This window comes from Rhipicephalus microplus, chromosome X (genome assembly GCF_043290135.1).
Source record: "Rhipicephalus microplus isolate Deutch F79 chromosome X, USDA_Rmic, whole genome shotgun sequence".
In the NCBI taxonomy this organism is placed as follows: Eukaryota; Metazoa; Arthropoda; class Arachnida; order Ixodida; family Ixodidae; genus Rhipicephalus; species Rhipicephalus microplus.
Window position 1 is genome coordinate 286,819,977 of NC_134710.1, and position 25,374 is coordinate 286,845,350.

Below are 25,374 nucleotides of genomic sequence, written 5' to 3' on the forward strand. Positions count from 1 at the left end.
CCCCACAGTGTGAAAGATGAGGCCCCAGAGGTCGTTTGTTTACTTGGCATTTTCGTCTTGAATTTTTAAACTCTCGACGCGCGGACATTACAAAAAAACGGCTCTTTGTACCCGTAATGTCGTCATTAGTTTACAGCCTCCTTCAAACAAACGCTCCAAGCTTCGCTTAAGCGGCTACGTGAAACGCGGTGAAACAAACCGACACTGGAGTGAAAGCCTCAAAGCCGTATAATGGTCAAACATTGGCGTCAGTGCCCGCACGCTCGGTCGCGTTGAGAGCGGCGCGAAAAGATTTAAAAAAGAAAAAAGAAGCAACGAGTGAGCAGTGTGTGTGTGTGTGTGTGTGTGTGTGTGTGTGTGTGTGTGTGTGTGTGTGTGTGTGTGTGTGTGTGTGTGTGTGTGTGTGTGTGTGTGTGTGTGTGTGTGTGTGTGTGTGTGTACTTCCTAGCGAGTAAAAGGAGAAGAAGAAAGGCTCCGCCATGAAACAGCGGACGGTCAGTTTGCGCGCGGTCCACAAAGGAGGCGTGTTCGCAAAACCCGTTCTTCGGCGAGCCCGCACGGCGGGCCTGAACAGGAGACGGCGTTAAATAAGCGCGAGAATGCTCGGCGCCCGGGCGCATGCAAATTGTCGTCCCAGCATTGTGTTCCGGTGATATGACGAGCGGCGGCGACAGCGGACAAGCTGTACGCCCAGGAGTCTTCTTCCCACCCCGTCTTGGAGACAAAAGATCGCCTCATCGACTACTTCTGCTAAAACAAAAGAAGACAGTGCTCCTCCTGCGGAGGCGACGCAAAAGCGAGGTGAAGCTGTTCCCACGCAACGAATGAGAGACGGTTTCTTGTTCGTCAACCCCGCTTAATTATTTTGTACGCTTTTTCTCCTGTCACGACTTAGTTTCGCCGGTGCGTTGCGCATAGTTTCGAAATCAACCAGGTCTATTCGTTACGGCTTAAAAAAAAAGTAGGAGAAAGACAGCGCCGCATGCGGACGTTTGGTCGACACGCGAACACTACTACACGTCGGGCAGTCGACACGTCAATATACTTGCCTGTTCATGACCTCAAGTTCCAACCTACGAGAAACGAGAGCAAACACGAGAGTAGCGTATAGGTCACATCGTGCAGTGCATGCGCTTAAGTTAAGGCACAGTTCGGGTTTTCAAGTTGACACGTAGCGTTCGGACCTCCACATCTACAGCTCGTGGGCCCGTTCACACCTTATTACAGATTTTCCAAGGGCGTAGCGAAACGGTGTAGCCGTCAGCCTTGAAGGCTCTCTCTCCTTCGCTAGGCCGACTATGTTTCTTTGCTGTTTTTGCATCCTCCTCCTCACGTATTACTAAACTATCGCAACTACAGCGCGCCAAACAACTTAGCGTATATCCAAGCTTTTGGCCATCATGGCCACGTTATTTTATTCTTGTAAGCGTACCGCCATGCGGCCAATAAGATATTCCCATGAGGCAAGTTCGCTGGTCTTGACGTTCCTCGACAACGACGCTTGTGCAACACCTACCTTTCTGGTTAACGGATATTCCCACGCTGACCGAGCTACGGGTTTTTCTTTTCCTTCCCCCCCCCCCTCTCAAATCGAGCAGCCGCGCGACAAACAGTTCCATCGATTTCTGTTTTTTTTGCCTCTGACACAACTATGAGAACGGCTTTTCGTTATTTTTCATTCACCGTTCATTAAATTCTCCTTTCGTTGCAAACGAAGGTGAAGTTATCACGTCTCAACCCAGCTGACGTATATTCGCGCAATGTCGCTGGAAAGCAAGGCCGAACCGATCCCATGCGAAGAAGCGCGCGAAGATTCTCGTTATCGGGCATCGATGGCCTCTCGTGGGAAGCGCGCGCGTTTTTTTTTTGTTTTTTTTTTCTTGGCAGCGTCGCGTTTCTCGATCGGGTGCTCTCCTCCTCTCGAGGAGATCGGGCGACGAGAGCGCGCTACGGAGATATTCTTTTTGCTTTTCATTTCCCAGGATTGAATTTCTGTGTCCTTGGCATCTGCCAATCCGCGCGCACACCAGCACACGCACGCACGCTGTTCTACGCGGTCTGTGTATACAGAAGTTTGCCACCGTGCGTCAACCGTTTCCTTCCCACGCCGACAGCGGCTACGGGCCCTAATTACGGCTTCCCAGGAGCGCGCGTTTGGCTCGGAGACTGCGCTCTCTCCAAAGGAGCCCGAACAAAACGAAAGCGAGCTCTTCCACGCACCGTCGTTTATTTAGCTACTCAAGCTAATGTGACATAAGAAGGAGAAAAAATAAGTAAAACAAATATGTGGGTGGGTTTGGGACGCACGCTCCACGGTAGCTCTTGCAACAGTTTTATAGTCGTGCTTCTTGCTCTGTCAACTCTCCACGCCCCCCCCCCCCCGCTCTCTCTCGTCTAATGCCACTGCCGCACACGGTGGAGGCCAGGACCACTGGCAGCAGCGACGGGAGGGTCCCAACGCGACGCAAGATGTTTCCGCCCGATGCGGTGTTCCGTTTCGTGACGGCCGGCGGGCTCTGGCGCAGATGGGAAGAGCGCGCCGCCGAGTGGCGACCACATGTGTGCTCGCGTCGTGTGTCGCGCCTTGGAAGGAACACCACCAGCCTCGCAATGCGGCTCCCTCGTCAACTGTCGGCCCGCACATTGCCTGCCGGGGTTTAGACTCGTCTGCCTGCTACTTCCTTCGACAGCGGAGATGAAAAGGGAGAGGGGGGGCTTACATCTGCGCGCGTTTCTGTCGGGTGCTGCGCTTCCGTATTTGCGGAGCGAGAATCTCACGACCGCGTAATTTAGCCACGGAGAAAAAAAGAACTGCACAGACGGATGGTGGCGGTTCCTGGGCAGATGAAAGTTTTCATTAAGTACATACACACATAACAGGAGCAACATCTTGGGGATGAGTGGGGTCTCGGGAGGAAAACAAAAAAGTGGAATGAACAAGTCGGTCCAGAAGAGCTGAGCAGCCGAGGTGCCCGCGCCAGCCGAGTGTGCATTCGGAGGCCGCACGCGAAGGCGCCACTGAGGGTAACGTGGGAAAAGTGGGCCTCGAATGGCGCATCTGGCGACGACCGCGAAACGTAAGATGCCGACGGAACTGCAGCGCGCGCGTCAAGGCGTTGTCGGGGAGAAATCCGGGCGCATCGAGGAGCCTTTCCGACGCGCTTGGGAATCGGCGATGACGCAAAGCGCCTGCTCTACTCAACGAGACTGCCGAGCGTTCGAAAAGAAATGAAGAGAAAAAGAAAGAATGTAGAGCGCCTCAACAGATGCGCAACAGATGCGCACTGTGCGGGAAGTTTCAAGTGTATGATTTGCGCACGCTAATTAGCTGGCTGTGATCAAACAACCGGGCAAACCGACGGCCAATGACAACAAATGCGTTAAGCAACGAGAAAAGTTTTCGCAATGTTCAGCTAAACCAAGTTATTACGAAAATCGGCTACCACTCGACCCGTAGCATAACCTTTACACCATCTGAAGAAAGCCGACGAGGCACGAATGAACTGACTTAATTTTATTCGCCTGGGAGTTGTTTATTTACATGCGCTTAAGTTATGTACACGTGCGTTTCAGCTTTTAGTCCTCATCTAAATGAGGCTGTCTTGTCCGAAAATCGAAGCCCTGCTCCTGAGGCTAGAGCCAAGGTTTCGAGAATGGAGCTTCTTTGGGGGCTGTAGTAAGAGACTGGAAAACCCCCTTGTGACCTCAGGATTGAAGGCGGCGTGCTTACAGAATCGTTCATGAATTCATCATAAAGAGTAATTACAAGAACGAATTTACCCGTGAATCGGTTATTTATTGTGGTCTGGGCTTGTTACAAGCTCGACGCGAGCGCTGATAAGACCGGTGGATGCAGACCAGAAATGGCCACAGAGCCGTGACAGGCGCTGCTCGCTCTGGAAGTGATAAGCTGATAAGCGGGATACTATGGATAGATAAGGCAAGGATAACGCAATTCGCGGGCGCATCAGGGCTTTTCCTCGCCGGATGGAGAGACGTCTCGGCGTTTCACTTCCTCATCGGCAACGACCTCCCCAGCCACTTCCGTGGTTTCAGTGGCGAAGCGATAAGCAGCCCGCAACTGATACGCGAGGAATCACACTCTCAAAGCGTGTGAGCTTCGCAGTTTTTCTACACACGCTGTGAATGGCGGCGCGCAGGGCCTGTAGCTAGAATTTTTTTCGGGAAGGAGTGGGGGGGGGGGAGGGGTGTTAAACCACACTTCATGTAAGTTCTCGCGTGCGTTTGTATGAGTGCGTATACACACGTAGGCAAGCAAAAGTGAAAATTTTGGTAGGGGGGGGGGGGAGGTGGAGTTGAACCCCCTGACCCCCGCTCATGGCTACGCCGCTGGCGGCGCGTATGTCGACTGAATGGAGCCTGTCAAAGCTCGCACGCTGCTGTCAAGTGGGACGCGCACATCGTTCTTGTGGCGACGTGCTCCTTCCGTACCTCGTGTCGCTTGTGCCGATGCTGAGAACATTTCACAGGCGACGCGAGGTTCAATCTAACGAAATGTCCAGCAAAGTATGAGCCACATTTCGTCCAAGTAATGTAACTTGACAAATTCATACCGCGCGGCACGTTTGCCGTAGTAAAGTATTCACTATGACAACGTAGTATTGAACTGACGCGATGACCCATGCACACAACGCGGCGCATATCCGAATTTCCACCGGTGCAAAAGTAGTCGGAAAGCGCACTAAACCTGGACGTAAACGCAAAGAATAGCGTATAAAGACGAGGGCAGAATGAGAATCGAACCCAAGCCCTCTGTGTGGCAACGCAGTACTTTACCGATAAGCTACGCCGGTGCTTGAGACCTCGGCTGACTCCATGCAGTCTTCATGTCGAGTAAAGAATGGCATTAACTCGTGTATAAAGAGCTTTAGAACAGTAACGCAACAACCAGGCTAATTGCGTGTCGAGTTCGTCGTTGAATGCTACCACCCGTTAGAAAAATCTCAGGCAGAATTCTTCCTCGTCGTCAGCCACAGCGTCAACAAATGCACATACAAGTGTGTAGCGGGTACCACTCAGAAAAATAGAATTAGGACATAGTGGACGCTTCCACACTACACAAAAATTATGATATATGGTGTAGTGGGTGCGATGCAAGTATTTGCCCCAAGAGCGTTCAAAAAATGCTCTAGAAAAGTCACTCCTACATGCGACTGTGCTGCGTCTTCAGCGCATGCTCGGTGGTTTCGCGGCGAAATTCTGTTAGTGCCAAGGGCGCGAAACTGGGGTCCACGGGGAACCTATATCCCTCAAAGAGAACCTCGCTCGCACCTATCCCACGTAACGAACCGTCCGAACGCCGCCGCGGAGGTGCGATATGCGCGGATGACGACGGCGGTCGACAGGTGCGCTCAAACAGCGCTGTGGTGCGCCGCCGAAAATTATCCGAAGCACGGCCGTGGAACAACGGAAGCGCGTGCGTACACATACGGCGGGGGAAGACGTGGAGCGTGGCTCCGGGACGGCCCGTCGAAAGCAAACGCCGAGCTCTGTGGGCGCAAAGTTCGCTTTCATTGAAGAAAAGCTGGCCGCTCCACGGCGCCCGTCGATGCGAGACCGCGATTCGGGCCGCACAGGTGTGTGCGCTGACACTCTACTGCACGCCTCGAAGGCGCCGCTCGTCACTGTTGGCTGGGCCGAGGCAGTGCAGCCAAATTCGCGGTTCGCGCACGCCTTCGCCGACTGTACGCTGTGGGGCTCGTTTCTTTCGGTGTAGCTAGCGTCGCCCGTCAATAGCCACGCGTTGGGTCGGCGGACAGAGTGGGTATATATTCGGGCAGGACGATCGTACGTCTTGCTCACGTCTAACATTTACTAACAGGTGCCGGCATCCATTATGGAGAGAGCGCAGTTACTGGTACCTGCCCTGGTGATGTTTAGCACGAAGTCTGTGAATCCTTAGGCTGACTCCTGTCAACGTACACTTACGACAGGCTAGCATTTCTGTGCTCTGGATAACGCAGTTGTATGCCGACCTCGGACATCCGCACGGGCGCAACACGTGCATTGCTGACTGGTCCCGTTATGATACTGCCGGCAGCCAGGTGCGCGCTCTTATATATCACAGTTTTCAGCGGCCCGTCGTATAACTCAGCCTACAATGTGCGCGGACAAAGCACCGAAACGCTGTTTCCGGGAAACCGACGCCAGGGGGCGCAGTACGAGCCTCGGTGCCCCGGTTCCACGGGCCGCACGGACAAAGAAGGGGGCTTCCTGTCCGGCACTGCTTTTGACGAGACTTTTCTGCTCAATCCGGCGCTTGCTTTCTTCCTCAGCACTAACCTGCGCGTGGTGCCTTGCACAGTGTAATCCGCGCTTTGTTGCTTCAAGTGGGTACTAGTTACTATAGCAGACACCTTCGGACGGGCTTTTTCGAGACAATTCGTTGAGGGCTGTAACAGCCACACTATCAGGGATTTGTTGTTTTGGCCGTTACGTTACTGCGCGAAACCGCTTGCTGCACTATACTGTCCATCCATCGCGATAGCGTGCACATTCGCCTCACCGCATAGTGTAAAAGCAAGGTTATACGTGATGCGAGTCCTTGAGTCACGTCCACGCGCTAAGCTTCTTTGCAGTAATTGCACTTTAGAAACTTCAGATCTGCATTCACTTCGTACGACGTTGCCCTAGGGCAGTTTCAATGATAAAGAAAAATAACGAAATAAAACAGCTAGTGAAATGCGCCATAGCTGCGTGCAGTAGCTCTGGTACACTGCAGTGAGTATGAGGTGATAATTGAGCATCATGCAGATGAATTCCAAAAGCATGTAAGCAGGTTTTCCTGCAAGCTTTTTTTTTTTTGTAACTGAAAAATTTCGTTCACGAAATTGTGCTAAGTTTCTCTCCACAACTCTGTTCGCCACTGGCCATTCCAGTATAGGCGCACGAGTAGCACAAAGGCTTTTCAAAAAAAAAAAAAAAATATGTTGCGAACATGTTACGCCTCATAATTCTCTTACACAAAAGAAACGAAAGGAAGGAAGGAACTAGTGTTTATCAGAAACGGTAATTAGTTCTGGAAACAGTCATTAGTCGAGTTTATTTGGTTAGAAAACATCCTTTCTCGCACGTGCCCAATAACATTGAAAAACATTAATTACAGAGCTAAGGTGAAAGAAGTCAAGTGAAACCGCCTTTAAGAACTCAAGCGAAAAAAGTGAGAAAGTAGAGACGAAACCTGCGGTTGTTCAATGCAGAGTGCTGGTGACTTCACGGGAGGAAGTGGGCTGACCAACGTCTTATGTATTAGAAAAAAAAATCACGTCAAATAAGGCTAGCAGCTTACCCCTTCAAGAAACGTGGCCGCTGCGGCTATAGCGAAGAGACCTTCTTGACGTATATGACTTCATCGCAAAGTTGGCGATGAGATCACATGCACTACGAAATTACAAGGCCGATATCTGCTGATCTCCTCTAAAGACACGGTTCAGTGTCCACGCCTGGCCAATGAAAGCGCGCACTTCCCGCCGGATCCGCACAGCGCTGCTTCCTTCTCAATGCGCCTCAATCTGAATGCGCCTTTCACGCCGCAGAGTGGCGTTCGTCGGCAACGCTCCCGTGCTTTCACTCGTACAAAGAACATACAACACACCGGGCTATGTTATCGACTTGGAATTTTTATGGAACATCACGGCGACGGCGAAAATGAGCTTGGGGTATCCAGATAATTGCTGTCGTAGTAAAAAAAGTGTTTACTTTCGCGTTCAGTGAACCAAACGCAAATCCTAGAAATTGAGCATTTCGTAGAATTATTTGATTGCAGAAACTTAGTGCGTATGCACTTCCGGCCAGGTCTGCGAACGTGCCATGCCCGCCCCCTCACGGATCGCTTGTTCAAGTCCTTGTTGAAGTCCGGAATTAGAGCTCTGCGCCGCAGTGGGCGCGCCGAGAGCGAATCTGCGATGTCGTTGATCTAAGTTTCCTGGTCGCGCCCTGATAACGTGAGTCTGTGCGATTTTATGTTGCCGCACCAGAAGTAACACTGCTGTCTTGGGACTCAGGTAACGTACAGAACATATACATATATAAGCTGTAATGTTTACCAAGTGCAAAAACGGGGTAGCTTGAACGCACAATGTTGTCGAGGAAAAAAAAACGGTTGTTGCTTTTGGCTAGCCGCGAAAATACGAAATAATAGCCTGAAGATATATGACTTCTTCCTAGATGTAAGCAAAACACTGAAGGCTGGTAATATATCAAAAAGACGCCATTGCGACAGAGAGTCCGAAGACGCTACGCCGAAGGATGCTGCGGAACTGTTGCGATGCTAACCTCGAGGAGGCGTGTTCGATTCCAGGTCACGGCAGCCGTCCTTTGATAGAAGAGAAACGCGAAAATTCCCGAGCATGTACCTATGTTTATAGCTGCCCCATAGGAACCCCGGATATTCCAATGCATTCTGGAGTTAACCACTACGGCGTGCGCCTTCGTGTATTTGGCACGTCAAACCCAAGACTCTTTTTTTTTCTTTGACAGGACACAGTCATATCACCTCAGACCATCTACGCAGGCGAAGATCGCCTCTACGTTGGAAAAACACCACATAAAGAATTTTCCGATGGGTGTTGGAGCACAAGGAGGCCCTTTACGGAATAAGCATCGTACCGCTTTTATTTCGCTCTTCTAAGGTGACCACTAGGGCTGTCTCCGCATAAAATTAGCCATTGTCGTCGAATCTGTTCAGCCGAGCAAGCGGCTACAATGGGAGTGTAATGGGGCTGCACATACTTTCTCCGTAACGTCTTTAGCACCGCCGTGGGGGTGAACCTGCAGAACTGTTCGATTCCACAGTTTTTTTTCTTTAAACCCGTTTTTCACTCGCCTCTTTACCCACAGGGCTGTAGGTTATCACAACAAAAACTACCCTAATAAATGCACGCCGTGTTTCTCGTCTCGTATTCTACCATAATGGTTACACGCATTGCCCCCGTCCATTATTGAAAGCCTCAATTTTTTTCTGCTTTTCTGAACACATAAACACGCTAACCCATCTGGGACCGACTAGCTCATTTCCAGCTACCACTGTTGCGTCGAAACATACGGTAAGCACGAAAGATCGTCCTTGTACTTATGCATTCACGGAAATCTTTGGAGAGTGCTCGTGCCTCATGAAAGGCTGTCCATTTTACGAAGTAGGAGCACCTTACGATTAGTAAACCAAAGCTATAGCAGAACGCCGCGAGCACCTGACTTGAAGTTCTTTAAATTTTACAAACACACTCGCGAATCAATGGTGGCGCATGTCATTTTTTTCAAAAAAAAAGTACATATATACCACGAACCCATTTATTTCGAAGGAAAGTGGATCACATCGAGACTTTTCCCCACCGTGGATACACCCTGACTGTCTCAAAACGCATATGTGGCGCCACGCTCGACACTGAAATGATGGTGACGTCATGATGTCGATAGTGCGCCGCGGAGGTTTCATTTCACTACGGCAGAAATCTCTTACGTCAAGAAGAAAGAAAGAGAATACATCGCAGGGCGATTCTCCAACGAAGAATGCGCAATGCTGGATTTAGCTCTGTCCGGCGGCCAGGTTTGCACGCGCGCTCCCCATCCGCTCGCTCGTGTTTGCACCGCGGCGCTGTAGACCCCATTTCCCACCGTCACGCTCGCGTACCGTGCGGCCGTTTCCCACGGGCAGCCTCGTCACCATGGCGGCCACGTATGACGTCACGAATTTGAACACGTGGCTTTATTTTGAAGAAACACCAAGCGGAACGTTTACTTTGTTTGTCTGTTTTCAACTTCAACCAACGTGGCGCCACGTCCGCATGAAGATGCTTTCTTGAGAATAGGGAAACAAACGTGATTTGATAATGTGCTGTTTCGATTAAATACCTATGTCAAAAAAGACACGTTTGCCCGAAACACAGTCTGTGCTGCAACGCTAGCATCGTTGCAGGTTTTCACACATTTAACGGAAACGAACGACAGGAAAACGCTCCCAGTGCCGTGTACGAGTTTACGTCAAAAAGAACGGAAGTAAGACCAGCGTGAACCTGTGGTATACGCCTCCGCCTGTTTTTTTTTTTAATTCGGCGAATCAAGCGTCATTTGAGCTCCATCGTCTAGCGCAGGCGAAACCAAAGCATTTCCCCTGACGAGTGAAACCGTGATCAAGAAGAACACGATGCGGAAAAAAAAACTCTCGTCCAAACTCCTCTACAAAATGTAATGAACCCCAACTGGACCAAGGTGACGCGCCTTCTTGTATCATCTCTTCTGCACCTTTTTACGTCAACAATATAGCCCAACTGCACTAAAAACATTTCCATAGCGTTGATCTAAACACGACGTTACCCCTGCTCTCACTGACCATTATCATAACGCTTTCGTAAATGCTCACACACTGTCGCGAAATATATCTTACGTTTCGTGTACAGGCGAAAACACCGCAATAATCAGTGCAAAAAAAAAAAAAAAAAGGCTGGCCCTGCGCACCATATCTCAAGTATCAATATCTTCCTAGTTGTGGAAGGGGGAAAACAAAGTATATCTGCTGAAGCCAGTAAGTCACAGCACGCGGAAGCGTTCGGGTAGAGCTGACGCCTACGTCAATCGTGCGGCTAGAGGCCTTCTGCGGCTCGGATAGCACGTCGGTAGGGCTGCAATGCCGCGCGCGCCTCCGGCGATGCTCGGAGCGGACAGAACAAAGGCGCGAATAAGCGAGAGCCGGCGGCAGAAAAGGCGCGCTCGGAGAAAGCCGGGGGCTTGTGCTTAGAAGGCGCATTAGCGTCGGGACCTCTTCGCGAGACGTGCGTCTAATGAGAGAGCCCGCGCCGAGACAAAAGGCGAATCCGTGCGCGGCTTTGTGGCCGCCGCTTGTGTGCTCTGGCCGCGCTCCGCTGCGCCACTGAGCCACTCCGCGCGCGTGTCTGTGCGACGATGACGCTATACTTGGACGCCGTCGAGATGGGTGAGTATGCAACTTAACACTCGGGACGGGGATCAATACTGGTGTGGGTGTGAATGACCAGCAGCAGGGGGGGGGGGGGGAGATGCTCTCTAGAAAGCCGGACATGTGGCGACGGCCGAGTGACTCGCTGACACCGTGACATAATGCAGCGTCGCTTCCCGGCTATGCACACGCCAAGCATAAATCGTGCGAACCCCAATTGGTGGGCTTTTGATGGCGCAAATAGCTCTTCGCCGTGTTACCAGCTGCCATATGCGGTTATTTCGCTCTAAGATGCATAGCCGTGAGGGTTGTATTCTTTTTCCTCAATGTTTTTTTTTGTTCCCCGCTTTGAACATGTTTTGGTTTTATAAGACATTGTTCTTAGCTGCGTCATATCCCGAAAACACTCGTCATTTTGCATGTGGACAGAGAAAACGCGCATTTTTTAAACGGCTTCCCGTTTTGTATAGTTCTAAAAGCGCATCTCTCTGTGCGATCGAAAAATGTGTTGCACAACGTCCACTGCCTCGTGTTAGGTCAGAATGAACACGAGCCAGCGATATGCCAACGTTTTCTCTTTTGTTTACCCGAATACGCAACGCCAGTGTGACAGCTTGGCTGACCAAATTGCAGCAACGAGAGAATTGAGTTTCATAAATAGATAACGTAAGGGCACTGTGAGCACCACTAGAGGAGTCCGTCTTAGCACGCCGCAAAAAACGTCGCAGCCAACATTCCGCTTGCGTTGCACTACGTCGACACTTATACATGCAAAGCATCGTTCTGAATCTTCCAACCCGCTACTTCAAAGGCTCGCTTATTATGCCACTAGGCACCGTACTTTCTAATGACTCAGTCCCGTTTCTATTTCGTCCTTTCTTATCCGTCGAGTTGGTTGGTGGATACAGGCGATAACGTACTGTTCAGAGCCAATAACGAAACCAGTGCTCAAGCAAGAAACTGAAATTAACATTTACGATATACGGCTCCATGACCTTCGACCTACATATCGCTGACAGGGAAGGCTGGTGAGGGGGGGGGGGGGGTGATGTGGAGCTAGGTTCTGCTGTTTGAACGAACGAGTTCACAATGAAGAAACGCAAAAAGCGCAAGCGCTCGTGCCATGTGTCCCTTCCTGGCTTTTTTTGTCGAAGCCATTGTTGAACAAAAATTCTACTAATAAAGTGGCGTCGTCATCTTAAGATGCGCAGGGAGCCGCAGATGTCACGGTTACTACAAGACCGCTAAAGAAAGGAAGGAGAGGGTTGAGGAGCTGCGTACTTCGATACGAAAGAAAGTAGGGGGGTAATAATGATTATTTTGCGTCAGGCCCTCTCAAAAACTCGTGACGTCAAGTTTTTGCCTTGATGTCGCGCGTGAGGGCCCAGGCGACTCCGCCCTGGTTGCGTCGTTGGCAAGATGGGGCCGGGAGAACAAGGAGAGAGGAGCAGCTCGGGCCGGCGCACGCATAGTTCACACGGTCTGGGCCATCTGCCGTGCCCGCGGGCCCCCGTTCTCCTCCCCGGCTGGAGCAGCTGCTCGGAGGGGGTGACTCCCCTTCCGCCGCCGCGTCTGTGACTGAGCGCACCTGCGCGCCATCTCGCCTGGCCCCCGAGGCCCGAACCCGGCAACTTCCTCCTACGGGACAACCGTGCCACTCTCTCGATACCCCACCCTAAAACTGGGACAATTTTGGAGTAAACTGGTCGCTCGAGTACATGGCTTCCCGATACCTCATTAGCGTTATGCAAACCGCAACCTGAACATTTCAATTTAATCGAAAACCAACATGGCGTGCGTAACGTAAACAAATATGATATACAAGATGGTTTAAAGGGGCCTTCGGTCAAAATGGAAACGTAATCACTACCGAAATGTTTATTGTTTCGCAATGTACAACGTCTCTCAAAATTTAGACGAGAGGAAAAAAAAGTATCATTCAAGATGACTTGCGTCACTGAAGCAGCCATGTTTGGGGCACTAACATGGTGGGACGTGTGCTCTGTGATGTCACGTTAGCATCGTCAGTACATCACGTGCTGGCTCTTTCGCGATTCATGCACCGAGGCCCAATAACATTTGTTAGGACCGGCGCCAGGTCTGACAATGGATCGGCGGTCCTTTTGATGTTCCTTTTGGGTCGCCAAACGGGTTGGCGGCCTGTGTCCGCCATGTATTGTTCCCACCTGGCCGGAGGGTGCGGCGTCCTGCCGCCGCGGCGCCGTGAGCAGTTCGAGAGACCACCGGTGCAGCTTCTTCTTTGGAAGATGACGGCGGCGGCGGCGGCCGGGAATCGTCCCGCTAATTGAACGAATCGTTCGGCACCATTTGAAGCTTGTTTACGGCGGCCCTTTCGATGGATGCAGTCATCAACTTCAGACCCCTCGCCCAGCGACACACCTTGACGGGGGGGGAGCCGCGTTCGTGCCACATGGCCGTGCGGTGACCACGCTTCAGTTTTGAACGTTCGCGTGGACCGTGCGTGCTCGTCACCCTCGCGGGTAATGTGTGGTCCGTGATTGGACGGTGCCCTCTGTACGCGGTCCCCGATCTAGGGATCTGGGGAGGACAGACCCTTTATAATGAGCCCCCACGGCTCATTCGGTGTGCTTTTTCGAGTGGAGAGCTCGCCATGTACGAAGAACGCCACTATGTATCTAAATTTTCTTATTGACCTCTCTCTAATGTAAATAAACGTCTGTTCTCTGTTTTCCCATATAAGCATTGCTTCTCGCTATAAGGGACGAGTCCGATGGGAGCCAGCTACCAACGACGAGACCCACAGGACTCAGGTCCCAACAACTGGATGGCAGCGGTGGGATCGAGCTCATCGACCAGGAGGCAATGCTGAGACCTGCTGTCTGGAGGACCTAGAGTCGGACAAAACTGCTTCGTGGCATCACTGACAACACTGGAAGGAACGCGTCCGAATTCATGACTGCATAGGGTGAGTGCACTGCTTTTCTTTGCTGAGATATCACCAGGCTTTGCGTAGGATTGTAAACAAAGCAGTGATTTGGTAACGGTGGACGGAAGTATTGATAGTACGTCAAAGTTGTTTAGTTAAAAGAGTTAGCAGCACCAAGGACCGCCATGAATTTGAAGGGACTAAAAAAGCCAGAGTTGTTAGAGTTGGCCCGAGAGCTGGGCCAGGTAATTGCCGAGACGAAAAGAAAGCAGGAGATCATTGACGCCATCGAGAAGATCGGGGCAGATGACGAGGAGCTGAGCGAATGCTTGGAGGCTATTACGCAAAGGAAAGAGGAGCAGAGGCTCCGTGAGGAAAAAGAGGAGCAGAGGCTCCGTGAGGAAAAAGAGGAACAGAGACGTCGTGAGGAAAAAGAGGAACAGAGACGTCATGAGGAAAAAGAGGAAAGGGAAAGAGAACGTATCGATCGTATGGAAATGAAACGCCTAGAAATTGAACTAGCAAAGGCTCAATCAATGAACGGAGCTAGCGCAGTGGCACGAGAAAGAGAGCGCCGAATGACAGATTTGATGCCATCCTACGCGGTAGGAGGGGACATGGGTCTTTTTCTGGTGCACTTTGAGCGCACGTGCGAGAGGGAAAATTTTGCTAAAAACACGTGGCCCCAGCGCTTGCTTACGCTGCTGCCGTGTGAAGTAGCTGACATTATAGCCCGTATGGGTAAAGAAGACGCAGACGACTATGACAGAGTCAAAGCGAGTCTGCTCAAAAAGTACAGACTGTCAGCGGAGGCGTTCAGGCGAAAATTTCGTGAGATCGAGAAAGCCAAAGACGAGTCATACCCAGAGTTTGCGTACACCTTAAAGGTAAATCTGGAGGAATGGCTTAGAGAGGAGGGTGCGCTTGGCGACGCGGAAAAGACTCTGCAGTGTTTTGCGTTGGAACAATTCTTTCGGCGTCTACCTGAAAACATTAGGTACTGGGTTCAGGATAGACAAGGAGTAGATACTATCACGAGAGCGGCAGAGCTCGCAGAGGAGTACGTAAATCGCCGTGCCCTCGAAGGCGAGGATGTCCCTAGGAGGGAGATTAGTAAATATCGGGCCGACAAGCCTCCGCGATGGACAAAGTCGGGTCGGTATATGCCGAAGGAGGGTTTAGACTCCAAAGGAAGCGGTGATGAGAAAAACAAGAGAAAGGAAGAAGCACCCGAGAAAAGGGCGGAAAGGCAACAGAAAAAGGCGTTCGAGGCCAAGAAGCCGATAGTTTGCTATAACTGCCAACAGACGGGGCATATTTCTTTGGGTTGTAAGAACCCGAAAGTTGTGTTAATGTCACTCTGTAGTAATGACGAAAACATGAAATTGCTAGAGCCATACATCCGAGACCTAGTCGTGAACGGCCAACCGTGCCGCGTGCTCCGCGATTCGGCCGCCACTATGGATGTAGTGCACCCGTCCTATGTCGAGGAGAGTCAGTTTACAGGAGAATGCGCATGGATAAGACAAGCAGTAGAGACAAACAGTGCATGTCTCCCAGTAGCAAGAGTCCGCATCGAAGGCCCTTTCGGTGTTCTAGACACTGAAGCTGCCGTTTCGGCACATCTCCCAGTGCAATACCCGTATTTGTTCTCAAATAAATCAGAGTACTTGCTGCGACAAAAAGGAATTGGGTTCAGTGAGGGTATCGTACAGGCCTTAACTCGATCCAAAGCAAGGGAGCTCGCCGCTCAGACAGTTTATAAAGATCCGGTGGCAGACGAAACAGCTTCAGCGGCAGAGCCTTCTTTACCTGGCACGAAACTGGACCACCCTATAATGGAGCCTCAAAACACAATATCTAAAGAAAGATGTAAGAAACCGGATGAATCCGAGGCATCTCGAGAAGTAGAATGCACTATAAAGCTGTTAAATGTAAGTCCTACAGAACTGATAGTGGAACAGGAAAATGACTCCACTCTCCGTAACCTAACGCCAGACGCGAAGGAAGGGGTGGCTAAGCAAAACATTCAGTTCACCAAGAAGGGGGGCGTCTTGTACAGAAAGTACACGAGTCGAAAAGGAGTTCGGTTTAATCAGCTAGTCGTACCGTATCCTTTCCGCAAGGAGCTGCTGCACCTGGTCCACGGAGGTTTGTGGTCAGGGCATCTCGGCATCAAAAAAACAAAAGAATGTTTGTTACGGGAGTTTTACTGGCCCGGCTGCTTTCGGGAGGTGGAGGCATTTGTAAGAAGCTGCGACACGTGCCAACGCGTTGGCAAGCCAGGGGATAAGGCTAAAGCACCTATGAAGCTGGTCCCCATTATCACAGAACCGTTTCGCAGGCTAGTTATAGACACAGTGGGTCCACTTCCTGTAACGCAGTCCGGGTACCGGCACATACTCACAGTGCTCTGCCCGGCCACGAAATTCCCGGAAGCAGTACCGTTAAAGGAGCTCAGCTCGGAAGAGGTAGTTAAAGCGCTTTTATCTATCTTTGCACGTGTAGGCTTCCCTGCAGAAATTCAGTCCGACCAGGGATCTGTTTTTACAAGTGCACTAACCTCGACATTTCTAGAAAAGTGTGGTGTTAAAATCATCCACAGTTCAGTGTACCACCCTCAGTCAAATGCTGTAGAAAAGGTACATTCAGTCATGAAACGGCTGCTACGCGCCCTTTGTTATGAGCAAAAAGAGGAGTGGGAGGCTTGCTTGCCCGCAGCTATGTTCGCGCTTCGGGTCGCTCCTCACGAATCAACAGGGTTTTCGCCTGCGGAGCTTGTTTACGGACGTGCTCTTCGCTCCCCACTTCGCATTGTTCGGGAATCTTGGGAGGGCCGGGCGGACGACCCTTCGGTAGTAGCATACGTACTTGAGCTGTTGGACCGACTTCACGCAGCTCAAGAACTAGCGGAGCAGGAAATGCGCAGAGCTCAAAACAACGCTAAGCGCTATTATGACAAGACAGCCCGGACGCGAAGCTTTCGAGTGGGGGAAAAAGTGATGATACTGAAACCCTCACTGAAGAATAAACTTCAGGTCCAGTGGGAGGGACCTGTTGAGGTAGTTCAGAAATTGTCAGACACAAATTACTTGGTTACTGGACTGGGAAGGCGTAAAACGCAACAGGTGTACCACACTAATCTGCTCAAACCGTACCAGCAGAGGCATGCCGTTGTAAACATGTCGCTCAATCAACCGGAAGAAATGCCTATTGATTTCCCGGAGTTAACAACAGAAAACAAAGACATTGGCGAGACTATTAGTAACCTGGTAGAACAGGCGGAGTTGGAGCCAGATCAGAAAGCGGAACTGAAGGAACTATTGTTTGACTTTAAAGAAACATTTTCAGACACACCTGGCAGAACCAAAGCCCTAGTTCATGATATTGAGCTGACATCTTCGGAACCAATTCGTTCTAAAGCTTACCGCGTTTCCCCGAGGCAACGGGAAATAATGGCCGCGGAGATAAACCGAATGCTCGAGCTAGGAGTGATCGAGCCAGGAGAGAGTGATTACACCTCGCCTCTGATCTTGGTTGAGGTCCCAGGGAAAGAGCCGCGACCGTGTATTGACTATCGGAGGCTCAACTCGATTACAAAGGACCAAACTTATCCAATTCCGCATATTGAGGAAAGACTTGAGCAAGTCAGCAGTGCCAATTTCATCTCGACTTTGGATTTAGTCAGGGGATACTGGCAGGTGCCTCTAACTGAAAGGGCTAGTAGGCTTGCGGCGTTTATTTCCCCGATGGGAACATTTCGGCCGAAGGTCCTTAGTTTTGGATTAAAGAATGCCCCTTATTGCTTTTCTGGCCTAATGGACAAAGTGTTACAGGGTATGGAGGACTTTGCCCTCCCGTACCTAGATGATATTGCTATTTTTTCTTCTTCCTGGATAGACCACATGAAACACTTGCGAGCTGTGCTATGTCGTCTGCGTGAGGCCGGCTTAACAGTGAAGGTTGCGAAATGCCAATTGGGGCGCGCTGAGGTAGCTTATCTAGGGCATGTAATAGGCCAAGGCTACCGCCGGCCGTCAGAAGTAAAGCTGGCCGCAATAGACAACTTTCCCCAACCACGAACCAAGAAAGACATTCGGTCGTTTCTTGGATTGGCCGGTTATTATCAAAGGTATATCCCGCGTTACTCTGACATTGCAGGTTCCTTGACAGACGCTCTTAGAAAGACTGAACCCCAGACCGTAAAATGGGATGGGGCCAAGGAACATGCATTTTCTACGCTAAAGAAGGCACTAAAAAGTCAGCCAGTGTTGAGCGCGCCTGACTACTCTAAGCCGTTCATTCTTCAGTGTGACGCCAGCGACCGGGGTATGGGTGTCGTGCTTTGTCAGAGGGGAGAGAACGACCAGGAACACCCTGTACTGTATGCCAGTAGAAAGCTTTCTGTTCGTGAGGAAGCATACAGTGCCTCAGAAAAGGAATGTGCCTGCGTTGTTTGGGCTGTGCAGAAGCTAGCTTGTTACATCGCCGGTTCTAGGTTCACAATAGAGACTGACCACTGTCCCCTCACATGGCTACAGTCCATGTCATCGAAAAACGGCCGTCTTTTGCGCTGGAGCTTAGCTCTTCAACAATACACCTTTGATATCCATTACAAGAAGGGTAAACTCAACAGCAACGCAGATGGTCTGAGTCGTTGTCCCTAGTACCCCGAGGGCTTCAAAACGATTTTCTGCTTTCTATCCTCGATTTGAGGCCCACTAGTTTTCTGTATTTATCCAATCATGTGTCAAGTGTTTTGTTTAATGTCTTCAAAAGTGGCTGATGTGGTGTTGCGACTCGGCGGGGGCCACAGGAATAAAGTTGAGGTAGAAGGAAATGACTTCCACAGGTGAATCTCAGTCTGGTGATTCTGAGTAGAGAATTGCCGTGTGCTTGCTTGTGTGTGGGTGTGCTTTCGGCGCAGTTTCCGCAGTTCCTCGTTTGTGGTGGGCGGAGAATATGGTGGAGGGGTTCACCTCATCCCTGCGAGCAACGCCCTCTTGGTCGATGATCATCGGATCCAGTGTTCGGGACCAAAGTAATAGAGGAAGAGCCGACAAGCTGCAATACAGATCCCGCTGCACAGTACCTGCTGGCCACTGCACCTCGGGATCTTCTTTCCCCGGCGGAGAGGCTGTTAGGACCGGCGCCAGGTCTGACAATGGATCGGCGGTCCTTTTGATGTTCCTTTTGGGTCGCCAAACGGGTTGGCGGCCTGTGTCCGCCATGTATTGTTCCCACCTGGCCGGAGGGTGCGGCGTCCTGCCGCCGCGGCGCCGTGAGCAGTTCGAGAGACCACCGGTGCAGCTTCTTCTTTGGAAGATGACGGCGGCGGCGGCGGCCGGGAATCGTCCCGCTAATTGAACGAATCGTTCGGCACCATTTGAAGCTTGTTTACGGCGGCCCTTTCGATGGATGCAGTCATCAACTTCAGACCCCTCGCCCAGCGACACACCTTGACGGGGGGGGAGCCGCGTTCGTGCCACATGGCCGTGCGGTGACCACGCTTCAGTTTTGAACGTTCGCGTGGACCGTGCGTGCTCGTCACCCTCGCGGGTAATGTGTGGTCCGTGATTGGACGGTGCCCTCTGTACGCGGTCCCCGATCTAGGGATCTGGGGAGGACAGACCCTTTATAATGAGCCCCCACGGCTCATTCGGTGTGCTTTTTCGAGTGGAGAGCTCGCCATGTACGAAGAACGCCACTATGTATCTAAATTTTCTTATTGACCTCTCTCTAATGTAAATAAACGTCTGTTCTCTGTTTTCCCATATAAGCATTGCTTCTCGCTATAAGGGACGAGTCCGATGGGAGCCAGCTACCAACGACGAGACCCACAGGACTCAGGTCCCAACACATTGCAGCTATGTCGCTACCACACTGAAGCGGTTTAATCGCCGCATGATTACACTGCATTAACGTCATCTAGGCCGCCATTATTAGGCTTCGTATGAGGCCCGTTTAGCTGCGGTAACTTGAGCATATGTTGTATTGTAGCTCTACCAGCTCGAATACAAGTGAAATGGTTCTGCTGAACAAGATCAACCCTGTACCGACGTTATTGCAACCTGCAGGTCATCCTACCACAAGGTGGTGAAGAGTAGTGCCAGCACTAAGTGGTCGAAGGAGAGGTGCCTAAGAGGGCAGAAAGCAAAGCACAAGTCTATTTATTGCTCATGCGATCAAACGTCTACTAGAGTTTATGGGACATCTCTGAAGATAACGCGGCCGCGTTAATGAGCTCTTCCGCGTTGAATAAGGTGGCTGTTAAGGGTCCATCTGAAAAATTTGTGCCCCTTAAAGATGCCCGAAATGACCATGACTTACCTGTGTTAAGGGTCTGATAAAAGGTATTCAAACATCTTCAAAGAAAAGCGAAGCTTCGCAGGTGCGCACTCGAAAGTTTGGCGAAAGAAATGTTCTCCGTTTAATGGACATTCCCATGGGTTAAAATTCCCCAGGGGACTTTAGCAGAACAGCCAAACCCAAGATCAGCTCCTGTACCAAGCGGCATGTATGTTATGCTCGTTAGAGCAGGCGAGGGGCTGAGAAACCCAAACTGTTGCGCGGCGCTGACAGAAATTTTGAACTTTGCGGGAAGCTGCTGAATAGTCAGTCATTCATTCAAAAGGGCATAAACGACATGCCCGGTACTATTGGTCATGCAGGAAGAAAAAGCCTACCCCCGTCTTCTTGACGAGTGTAACCATTTACAACCTAGCATGCCAGAGAACTGGATAGATTTTGCGGTACCATCAGAAAATTGATGTTAGCGTCCGTTCCTTGTGGTCAAGTTAGCATTGTCACGTAAATGGGAGATCGAGTGTTAACACTGTGAGAAAATAGGAATGCAACGTCGACAAGCGCTGAAAGCGCGGCAGTAAAGAATGCGCCAGGTCTGAAACAATGCAATGAATCTTTATTTTTTACACCAGTTGTTCATGCTGTTTAAATGCGCCGAATTAAAAACAAGAAAATGTGCGTTTTATTAGGCCCTCAACGCGGGTAATTAGTGGCATTTTTGGGCATCTTGAAGGCGCACAGAATATAGATAGGCCCTTAACAGCTTACCTTATTCAACGCGGAAAGCTTCACTAACGCGGCCGTGTTATCTTCACAGATGTTCAATAAGCTTAAGTCATCCACCAAGAGCACACGCCCCTACTTCCATGCACCACTTGTTTAATTTGATAAGCGTCGAAAACTATCAAGCCCGTCCAGAAATATGTTAGTAGTAATCATAAGATGATTACTAAGATATTTTCCCGTTTTCTTTCACAATATAATGCTCTAAAGATCGGAGTACCAAATTAAGCAATGAATAAATCAGCACAGGTCATCAAGCGCCGTTTATGCGCCTCGTTGCAGGCACCATAAAGAACTACTTAACCTTCTAAATAAGTGACAAAGTCATTAAACAAACTTAAGGCCGGCTATAAACCCGACAGCTTGAGCGCGCTGAGCGGTTTCCGATCGGAAAACGTCCGTCTTTTGTCAACGAACCACTGACTGCCCAAATGGAGTTAGGCTTAACCACGGCAAGGGGGGGGGGGGGGGGTGAGCGTCTCGGGGGAGAGCGCGACGCCTTTCAGGTAAACAGCTTTCTCCGCTAGAGCAATGATACACCATCAAGCCCCATCACCCATTTTACAGCGGCGTTTATCCCGTCGCAAAGTAACTCCGAGGGCTCATTTTCAGCGCGCGCCCGAACAATGCCCTCCCGCTCGGCTTGCTCCTTCCTCCGCTGCTAGCGGAGCAGCAGACGACGACTAGGCCTAATCACACCAGTGGTGACCCTCGTGGGTCCGATTCGAAAAGCGTGGACAAAAATAAACACGCGTCCACGCGGAAGGGGTAGAGAGCGGCGACGGCAGCGTTTAGCGCAATGCGACCACTTTGTTCCTTTTCCCTTTCGATGAACTCGCTCGCGTAAAAAAGCAGGCACAGAATGGCACAAGAGCGCGCTCCACCGCAAGGTTCGCCAGATGGTGGAGCACACTTGTAGGAATACATGGAGTCCATCGAAGAGCAGCGCGCTTTCGGTCAGAATACTCGCATGTTGCACGTACAGTGCTCTCGACGATAGGCGCAATCTTTCGAGTAGTGAGCTTTATCTGGAGGCCCTAGAAGGGGGAAAGAGGCGAGAGGCAGGAACAAGAGAGCCGCGCCGATTTCTAGCGCTGCCGTAGCCAGACGACTATAATCGCGCCTTTATCCTGCACCTCTCGAAACGCCGACAGGCTGAACCTGACCTTTTTGTGGCATTATTATTTACCGGCAAATGAGCGGGCTTGATAACCCAGAGGTGGTCGAAAGTGAGGCATTGACAATACGACGTCGAAGTCGCGTGACGACCACGCGTTCTGAATACCGTCAAAAATTCGCATGCGGCAGATCGCTTGAACCATGACATGCATATAGTACGTGCGAGGGGATACCTTCAACACTGCATATTGAGTGGCAAAATCATGGCCCCACAACAGATCGCGTGCGTACAATTACCGTTTCATGTCGTCAGCACTTGCGGCCATTTCCGACCGACAGGTAGTGGGAAATGACCACAATGCTGTTAGAAAAATCAAAAGACGTGTCAAAGTTGGAAACCTCTGTTTTCTGACGAAGTGACTATTACATATGAAAGATCCACTCAGTGCCTACCGAAAAGCAAGTGTTAGGTGCTGAGTGAGTTCAAGAAGAAACGACGCAGCAGCACCCCCGTGATGTTGTCGCACAGTGGCGAGCATCATCACAACGGGCTTCCAAAAAGTGGTAATACAATTGCTCACCTTGCACAGTGGCTGGTATTGTAGCAGCAACCAGTGCGAGCCACAAGACGAGGGTCACCCCGGTTTTCCGAGGCTTCATTTTCGGTAGCGTCCGTCCGTTAATCCGAATCGCAAGGTTCTCTCTGCTGAGCTGTTCGCTGTCACCGCCAGCGGCCTGTCATTGTTTGCCGGGTGCGCGCTGCCACAGTAATCCAGCAGCACGTAATCCACAGCACGCCGGCACGCATCAACTCTTCCCCTTACACGCGCACAGTCTCAGTGGTCCACTGACTGACACTTTCCGTTCACTCAAACCACCATCGTTCACTCAACAAACTCGGATGCGAACACAATCGTGCCGCACCGCAGCACCACCGACACAGCACTGAAAGCGGACGCGGACCTGTTCGAAAACCCCTCTCGGCAGTGTTCCTCCTCTCCTGCTCCTCCTTTTCCGCGCCCCATCCGCGAACGTCCCGTCTGGGAACCACCTCCGCAAGAAGGTTTTTGAACTCCTCCCTTTGTGTCTGAAACTTTACACGCTGTGGCCAAGTTGCTTTAAGTCTCACAAAGTGTGAGCATCTTTGTTCGCTAAAAAATTGGCACTTTCGATAGGTTTTTTCCTCGGCCGAAAACAACTTTTTCGAACGCAAATCGCGCGCACTACTTTCCCACGCGCACACTGCGCTAAAGCGAGGAGCGGTTGTCACGTGACTCGGCGGAGGAATGTTGCCTGCCAGGTGGTTCTCTCTGCATCGCGTCTCCTCCTTTCCACCGTCTTGCGTCCGGCTCCGCACTGCTGGGAGAGGGAGAGCGCCTCCACCGCTTCTTTCCACTGCGGGCTCTTGCCTTCGGGCTTTGCTTTTGTCGACCCCTCCTTGCTCGACGTCCCGTCTTTACTTTTCAGCGCTCGAAGGCCTTTTCTCCGCGAAGCCTCCCCCGGTTCTCTGATTATGCTTTTGACGCGCTTGTCCAGTGTGGGATTGACTTTCTTTGCGCGCGTGTACATATCTTGTTTTCAAAAGCTCCCGACGGGGGGAACGACTCGCGATCCCTCGTTGTCATTAGCGCGACCAGTTTTTCTGTAATCGACAGGCCGTCTGATAGCCCATAGTTATGAATGGCGCAAGAAAACACGCGGGACACAGATGAAGAAAAACCACACAGACACGGGCGCCTGAGTCTGATGGCCGTCTTTTTTGGAAACGTGAGATGCAGGGGTAGCCTGCGTACTTCGAAAAGTTGTGCTCACGGCGGGCTCCTTCCGTTTTGGCAGCGCTGTGTTCAGGAGTGTAGGCAGTATTTTCCGGGGAGGAGGGGATGCCGCTCTATTATGTACGTTCGTGCTTGTGTTCATATGCCCACCAATCGTAAAAATTTCGCGAGGGGAGAACGTAACTGCGTTTGCCCACCTGTGATTTCTTTTGCTTCGACTCGATCGAGGAGTCCCAAACCTGCGGATACTTTCTCTCTTCTCTAAACTCTCTAACAAATAATAAAACAATCATTCTGCCATACCAACTGATTAAACATACAACAAAAAATAAATAAGTAATACATATTCTTCGCGTCTTGCTTTGCAATTATATTCTGTTTGGTTATTATTTCTCGTAATGTCCTAATCCTAATCACACTGTGCGGGGTGGCACTTCGTACCTGAGTCCCCGGTAGAACTCCCTACAGGTCCTTTATTCGTTCTCATTATTCTCATTGACAGTTCACTTCTGAATTACATCGCTTATGCATCGTATTTCAAAAGAATGGTTTACTGAGCTGTAGAGAACCGAGCTGTTGAAGAGAGGCAATCTCGATCGATGTAAACAGAGATTATAGAAGAAAAAAAAAACAGTTTAGTGCGCGTTCGCACCAGTGACACACAAATTTATTCTGAGGACTTCGGCACGAGAAGATATATTGCCCCGCCACGGTGATCTAGTGGCTGAGGTACTCGGCTGCTGACCCGCAGGTCGCGGGATCGAATCCCGGCTGCAGCGGCTGCATTTCCGATGGAGGCGGAAATGTTGTAGGCCCGTGTGCTCAGATTTGGGTGCACGTTAAAGAACCCCAGGTGGTCGAAATTTCCAGAGCCCTCCAGTACGGCGTCTCTCATAATCATATGGTGGTTTTGGGACGTTAAACCCCACATATAAATCAATCAATCAATCAATCAATCAATCAATCAATCAATCAATCAAAAGAGAAGATATCTTTTTAAAATGTAAGGGGACAGGAACTACGCACTTGCAAGCTGCTGCTTGTCTTTAAACATGTTAGTCTACTCAAGCAGTCGTTCACTAGTCAATCATCACTACGAGCAGTCAGCGAGCTGAAAATTCTTTCTATGGTGCGATTAGAGTAAAGTGACATCGATCTACGGAAAGCAGTCAAGCTGGGCTGCAGTTTGCTCTGTCGTGCTACGGAAAACAGGAGTAACTATGATAAGATGGTGTAAAGTTGCTGCTTCTCTATAGTGAGGCGCGGTTGCTTATCTCTTGCCTTCACGGTTGCGATGTTTGGGTTGGACTAATTCCCGAAACAAGCTTACCAGATGGTAATATCTCATCTACGTGTGTAGTGGAAGAGATTGGTTGATGTTATTTCCTGTACGACATTATAATTGCAAGTATGCAGTTAGAAAACTTAAGTTGAGGGGGGTGGGGAGTGACAGACGCGAGCATCCGCAGTGGGGGTGTTTTTCTGTTTCACATATCTTTGCTAAGAAAAGGCGCGTGACGTAGTGGCATTTATGAAATGTCTAGGCAATTTCG

General features: G+C 50.6%; 1 protein-coding gene across 2 annotated transcripts in view; it reads right to left on the reverse strand.

Moving 5' to 3' along the window:
- N (neurogenic locus Notch protein) overlaps nt 1-23,014 on the reverse strand; it is an 87,047-nt gene extending 64,033 nt beyond the window's left edge. For both annotated transcript variants that reach the window (XM_075879270.1, XM_037413912.2), the window contains exon 1: nt 22,628-23,014. In XM_075879270.1, the coding sequence (XP_075735385.1) occupies nt 22,628-22,706 (79 nt within the window). In that variant the 5' untranslated portion in view covers nt 22,707-23,014. The remainder of the gene's footprint in view (nt 1-22,627) is intronic.
- Between the last annotated feature and the right edge of the window lie 2,360 nt (nt 23,015-25,374).